We start from the raw sequence: 7,354 nt of genomic DNA, 5'->3' as shown, positions 1-7,354 counted from the left end.
TAGGAGAGATGGGTCTGATCCTCAAAACTATTTGCTCATGGATCTTCTTTGCTAAGACTAGATGTTGATTTACTTCATGCATTGTATCTCTACTTCATGCTTTATATCTTTTTACAGTGTGGTTTTCCAACTCTATATATACATATATTAGTGTACTCAAAAATCTCTTTAACCTACTTTAGTTAAACATAAATATAATTATCTTAAGTTGATAACCTTAACTATTGAGCCTCGTAAATGTAAGTAATTAATTAGTGATCAAAACGCAATCCGCGTAATTACGAAATCTCGGATTATGTTATCATATATTGAATAAAAAATTCAAAGTCCTTGTGCGTGCGATGTACGTGGTCAAGCACAGCGGCTCAGAGGAAGGATCCACTGGATTTCTTTCCCATTGCTTTGCGTGCACGGTGGAGTTTGACGGCCGTGTTTGACCTGGACCATTTCGTCCTTTAAATTTTCATCCCATCTGTTTAGACGCAGAAGTGCAGCAGACAAGTTTAATACTTGGGCACGAAATTTTTGGCAGAGAACGAAGAAAGTATTATTGACATCGGCGTCCAGAGCAGAGCAAAGGGAAGCCATGGATAGAGAACCAGAGGATCTCCAGTTCCTCGGAATCTTCGGAATCGTTGGAGAGGGCTTCAAGATTCTTCGCTCCTGCGCCAAACTGCTAGGGTCTCTCACTGTAACCCTAATTCTCCCCCTCTGTTTCGCAATTCTGGGACACCAATTGGTCTCGGAATATCTGCTCTATAAAATCCGTTGGAACGAACTTTTTTATCAGGTGGAAAGCGGCACCCCGGCCGGCGAGAGGATCATGAAAGAATTGACCTGGGAACGGACGGAGCTCTTCCTCTTTCAAACGGCCTATGTAGTATTCGTTCTGGTCTTCTCGTTGCTGTCCACGGCGGCCGTCGTGTATACCGTGGCCTCCATCTACACGGCAAAGGAAATTTCCTACACAAGGGTTATGAGCATCGTTCCTAGGGTTTGGAAGCGCCTCATGGGAACTTTCCTCTGGTTTTTCATTTTTCTGTTTCTCTACTGGACGTTCTTCCTCTTGGTCACGGCCTTCCTGTTGTTCCTCTTCTTTAACATATTTACTGTGGATATGCACAAATTTAATTTGGCACTCTTTGTTTTTGGCCTGCTTCTTTTAACCGCCCAATTCTGTGGGTATGTTTATATAAGCATGGTGTGGCACCTCGCCTGCGTTATATCAGTCTTGGAGGACAAGCACGGCCTTGGCGCCATGCGGAAGAGCAAGAATCTCATCAAGGGAAATCAGATCACGGCCTTGGTGCTCGACATTCTTTACCTCGTATTTGTCGGAATTATTGGATGGTTTTTCGGGTATTATGTCCTTCACGGGCACCACCATGGTGTGAGCAGTGCGGGGAGAGGCGCGTATGGAACAGTCCTTGTTTTGTTGCTGTGCTTTGTTCACTTGATGGGGTTGTTGACACAGAGCGTGTTTTACTTTGTGTGCAAATCTTACCACCATGAGAGCATAGACAAATCTTCTTTGTCTGATCACCTGGAAGTCTACCTTGGCGACTATGAGCCTCTCAAGAGTAGCAACATCCAAATGGAATATCTACATGACTCTGTATAGTCTTAACACTCTGTGTGAGTTGTTTATTGTAGAAATTAATGATATTATCTTGTTTTTGCCCTTTCATTTGTGTTGGCATCATCCTAAGCTCAGCGAGCAATTTCTAATTGAGAATAGCCAATTTTATAAGTACAGGGTTTCATTTCTTTCCATTACTCAATGGATTTGTATAAAGGTTAATTTAACTGAGTTCAGCTGTGGTTTAGAAATTGTTGACATCAGATTCAAACAAAATTGCATATATAGACTCGTGGATTATAGATACATCATGGATGTGTTCTCGTAATAGTTGAGATAGACCTGGGTTATAAATCATTGCAGATATAGAGTTTTGGGTTATAAATCTGTTTCATGGGGATGTGTCCCAGGTGAGCGTGGGGCATACTTTTTTTGTTTTGCAGGTGGGGCATGTTTTTTATGTTTCCCATGCTCTTGGGCAGGACAGCACAGGACAGGACAGGACAGGGTGCTTAGGGAAATGTTTACTGCAAATCTTTTTTTGTAGAAATCTGGGGAAACATTGGGCAATGGGTATCCCCTCAAAAGGGGTTGGGCTTGGCTAAATTTTGATTAGAGATAATATTTTATTTTTTCAGAAAAAGAAATAACAATAGTTTCTTAGATATTATATAAAAACCTATTTACATATGCAATTAATCCGATCACAAAAAGAGATGAATACTAACATGTATACAAGATCTAAAACATGTTTAACTTGTAACATTTTAATACATGATATCTTCAAATAAAGATATACCAGTCTACCCAAAAAAACAAACACAAAACATATAACTAGGATGCAACAAGTGCCTATCTGTCCGGTAACTAAAACAGTGTCATGTCATCACAGCAAAAGGTCCCACAAAATTTAAAGCGGGCAAATGGGCAAAACATATTAAAAGAATTTTCTCTGTCTTGAAAGGAAATGATATCGCTGGCCCAATTTAGAAAGTGTATTTGCAACTTCATTTTGTTTTCTACCCATATGAGAAAAAGTTAACTTTGGAATAGCCTATTAATACTCTGATTCTTTTCATCTTTTCATCTAATTACTAAGCATAGGTGGTTCACAAGTATACTGATCCATAATCTAATATATGTAGCTTTTCAATCCCCAAAGATATCTAATAATTTGATAGATAACTTGAAAGCATAAAATAAAATCCCACCAAGAGCAATGATCTCCACTTAGGTGTTGAAACCCCTCCCACTGTTCCAGCTGCAGTGATAAGAATCTTCAGGATTTATAATAATGTAACCCTCACTGCCACACAAAAACTTATTAAATACCTTATCAAAAAATCTCACTGGAATCTACACCAAATATTAGTGAGTTGGATGTTCCTCGAAATTCTTTGAGAGACCCTCTTTCATTAAAATATGCACATATCTTCATGCAAATGTGTTTAATGCTCTAATAATAACTTTCAAATATATAAGCATTCCTAGATCTCCATATACCCCAAAAGATGTAAAAAGTTAGCACACAGTGTTCTTTATATCCAATCATCTAATCCAACAAGCAAGTCTCAATAGATGTAGAATTCCAATGAACAAACAAGTTAAAGATGTTCATGACTCCATACTATATGGAGATTGCAAGGGGACATTTAAGGAAAAGATAGACCACATCCTCAACCTCCGCCTTACAGAATACACATTTGTTGGGACCATTAAAATGACAACGACACAAATTATTCCATGTTAATATTCTATTCTACTAAGCCAACCACCCGAAGCATTTTAGCTTTTGTGGAAGTTTCCACTTCCAAATTTTGTAGAACCACCTTTTACTTTTGGATTGTGGTTTGGAGAGAGAGATAAGTTTGTAAACCTCTAGTACCGAGATCTACCCCTACGAAAGTTTTCCATCCCATGTGAATATATCATCCTTTTGAGTCAATGCAATACCAACTGAATTGTTGGGTTGTGTTATATTCTTTCCACGACTAGCCCACATAGTTAACCGGGGGGTTAGAGGGGGGGGCGTAGCTCCCCCTTCGTTGTGCTGATTGGGTAGCGAGGGGAGTCACAAGGGGTTTGAGGGGTACAGGGAACCCCACTCTATGGGGTTCGGGGCAGCGCCCCGGAAAATTTTGGTTATGGACCCTATGTTAGGTTGGGTGGACCTACCTATGGTTTTGTGCATGTTTTTCGCACATGGATTTGGACGTAATGGTTTTCGGTCCATGGTTTTGGACGTGATGGTTTTCGGTCCATGGTATTGGATGCTTCAACATGTATAAATATGTATTGTAACATTGAAAGGAACATAATGAAAAATCAAGCTGGTAGTCCCAGTTTTGGGATCTAGGGGAAAATCTCTGTGTATGTGTGTTTGATGTGTTATGCTCTTGCATTGTTTATTTTCTGTGTTTTAGAATTCGTATGCAAGTAATTTCTGTACGGGGTTAAAACCTATATTTGGTATCAGAGCTGTTTTGGCTTCAAGGGTATGCCTTTGTCGTTGAAGGGTTTCGCTCGGGCTTGTGGTAGACCCCGTTCAGTGGGAGATCTACGAGATCGTTTATGGTGGTAAAAGAAGATGGCGAGAAGTGGAAAGATAGAGATCGAGAAATTTAATGGTCAGAGTTTTGAGTTGTGCAAACAAAGCTGGAGGATCTATTGGTGGATAAAGATCAGTAGATTGCGGTAAATCTGAGTACTAAACCAATGGGAGTGTCCGATGAAGAATGGAAGAAGTTGGATCGGATGACAAAGAGCACAATACGATTGTGTGTCTCAGATTTAGCATTGTTGAATGTATCAGGGGAAGCTACGACGAAGGATTTGTGGGACAAGTTAGGGACTTTGTACCAATCTAAGTCTCTAGTGAATAAATTGCTCCTGCAGAAAAAGCCGTATAATCTGAGGATGAAAGATGGAGACTCGGTGACAAAGCATCTGAACGCATTTAATACTGTTGTAAGTCAGTTAGCATCTATTGATATTAAAATTTTAGATGAAGATAAGTGCATCAGTTTGTTGTGTTCTCTACCAGATTCGTGCGATAGTCTAGTTATTGCAATAAGTAGCAATGCAACTCCCTTGCAGTTTGATGAAATAGTCTCATCCTTGCTGACGGAGGAGATGAGATGAAAAAATGTGGAGAGCCAGAATGGTGATGCCTTGTCTGTACGAGGACGATCCCAGAACAGAAAAGGAAAAAAAAAAAGTCATCAAGTGGGAGATCTAAATCTCCAGGAAACCCTGTAAAGGTGGTGTGCTGGAAATGTGGAAAGTAAGGGCACTACAAAAGGGACTCTAAATCTACAGCTCCTGATAAAGGAAAGGGATCTGATGATGCTCCTTCTGCAGAGGCGAAAACCACCTCAGATGAAGGTGGAGATGTGTACTTGGCATATTCAAGTACACATGTAGATCATGAGGCATGGTTGATTGACTCAAATGCATCCTTTCACTTCACTTCCCGTAGAGAGTGGTTCTATGAGTATGAGAAATATGATGGTGCTAATGTCTTCTTGGGGGATGACAGGAAGGCTAGAATCGTTGGTTGCGGAAAAGTAAAGTTGAAGTTGCAAGGTGGAAGGGTTAGAACACTTCCGGGTGTTCTACATATTCCTGCATTATCCAGAAATCTGATTTCTGTAAGCAAGTTGGACGATGCAGGTGTAAAAATAGTGTTCGAGAAGGATACCTGCAAGATGGTTCGGGGAGCACTGGTATTGATGCGGGGAGTTCGGAATGGAACTCTGTACAAGCGGTAAAGTAGCACTGTTGTTGATGGGTGCAACAGTTTTGTGGTTCCTGAAAGTGGAGCAGAAAATCTGGTGGTCTCTGGAGAGAAGACCATGCTGTGGCATCAAAGGCTTGAGTCAATGCAATACCAACCGAATGAAGATTGTTTACATAAAAAACCCACCGCTCCACCAGCTCCCCGTATAGGCCTAAATCCCCTCAACACATCCAAGTGAAATAAAGTTTATGTTCTTGTGAAAGTTGAATCTAATTTAAATAGTAGATACCCACATTATGGATGTGTATTATAAGAGAGACAGGTAATGGATGATCTCCATCGAAACCTTTCATAGGATTAAGACCTACCTGGACTAATGTACCAACTCCTATCTCTCATTTCAAATGCCTAATCATCCATTATTTCACTTTTAGCATATTGTTCCATATGTAGGAGACCATGCAAGGTGCACAGGCACCATCCTTTAGCCACCCCAAAAAAATTTTTTGGTACTTCTCCATAATAATCCTCTCCCAAATTCTAATACCATTTACAACAAGCCACCTGCTCTTAACTAGTGGAGCCCATCCAAAATTTTCAATTCCCATTATACCCCAACCAACCTCCTCATGGCTCTTAGATATAGCCTTAAGTCGAACAAGATGGATCTTACGTGCATCCTTGGACCCAACCCATATAAACTTGGAAATACATGAATTAATCCTACAGATCTCTTGGGCAATAAATATAAATGCATCCAGTAAATAGAAATACCCTGTAGAACCGATTGAACAAGAACCAATCTACCCCTAAGGGTTAACCATTTGTGTGCCCAGGTAGTAAGTTTGTGTTCAAAATTATCAATTAGCTAGCACTAGTCTTTGATTCCATAATTGTTTGATTTTAGATGGCATCTAAGGTACTCCACCTCAAAAATGTTAGCAATCTCCATCACTAAGTCCTCCACCTGCATCGCAGTAATCAATAGTGATTTGGATTTGCTCATGTATAATCCTAGAGCATCACCAACAAAGCATATAATTTGATCTCAAATCTCCATTCTGAAACAAGGAAACTTCCAAGAATGAGAACATCGTCCACAAATATAAGATGGGAAATAAAAAAAAATTGTGATCTGGAGTCTCGAGAAAGACCCACTATAGTGTGTCTCAGAAATCAACCTACTCCATCCATCAATCACCAATATAAATAACATAGGTGCTAGTGAACATTCTTGTCTTAAACCTCGAGAAGCCTTGAAGAAATGAGATGGAACTCCATTAATTAAAACAACGAAATTGGCAGTAGTGACACAAGCCATAATCCAATCTACAACCATCAAAGAAAGACCAATCTTATGCAAGACGAACCTCAGGTATCTCCAGTCTACAGAATCAAATGATTGATTAAATCAATTTTCATAATCATAGCATCCATCATTTTTTGTCTTAATAGTATGAATGCCTTCTTGTGTTATAGCCATATCATCCTAGATCTAACAATGCTTTAAGAACCCAAATTGTTTTGGGCTAATGTATTTTGATAGTGTGTCTTTTATACGATTTGCAATGGTCTTGAAATTTATTTTGTAACTAATATTATATAGAGATATAGGTCTGTAACCAATAAAGGATGTAGGCCTTGAGACGTTAGGAATTAATGTGATGAAAGTGGAATTTATGGCACCCAAAATCTTACTCGTAGTCTGCGACTCCTCAACCAGATGAAGCAAGTAGGGTCCCATGATATCCAAGAAATGTAAAAAAAATCTCTGCAGTCCACTCATCTAGGCCAGGAATAATGTAAACTTTGAAAAGAGAACTATAAATTCAAAATGGGAACTTTGGCCAAAAAACCCCATAAAAACATTAAAAACAGTGTTGAAAACGAAAAGTGTTGATGCTGGAATAACACCTTTTTTTTTCTACGGTAAATTTTCAACATGTTTTAAAAATGGTGGTGAGTACCAATTTTTTGTGCAAAAATTGTCCAAAAAACACCCTTAAAACGAAAAGTGTCGACACTGGGATAACACT

At 39.4% G+C, this 7,354-nt stretch overlaps 1 protein-coding gene across 1 annotated transcript; it reads left to right on the top strand.

The window, feature by feature from the left end:
• The first annotated feature begins 340 nt into the window (after window positions 1–340).
• On the top strand, window positions 341–1,755 carry LOC149219264 (uncharacterized). Its single transcript, XM_089384305.1, has one exon. It carries the CDS (start codon window positions 587–589, stop codon window positions 1,619–1,621), a length of 1,035 nt encoding a protein of 344 aa, XP_089240431.1. The 5' UTR covers window positions 341–586; the 3' UTR covers window positions 1,622–1,755.
• Window positions 1,756–7,354: the final 5,599 nt, after the last annotated feature.

The sequence above is a fragment of the Pinus tabuliformis genome, chromosome Q (genome assembly GCF_031772625.1).
Source record: "Pinus tabuliformis cultivar Carrire ecotype Pingquan chromosome Q, CPIR1, whole genome shotgun sequence".
NCBI classification, from domain to species: Eukaryota; Viridiplantae; Streptophyta; class Pinopsida; order Pinales; family Pinaceae; genus Pinus; species Pinus tabuliformis.
This window is presented reverse-complemented; position numbering and strand designations above follow the sequence as displayed.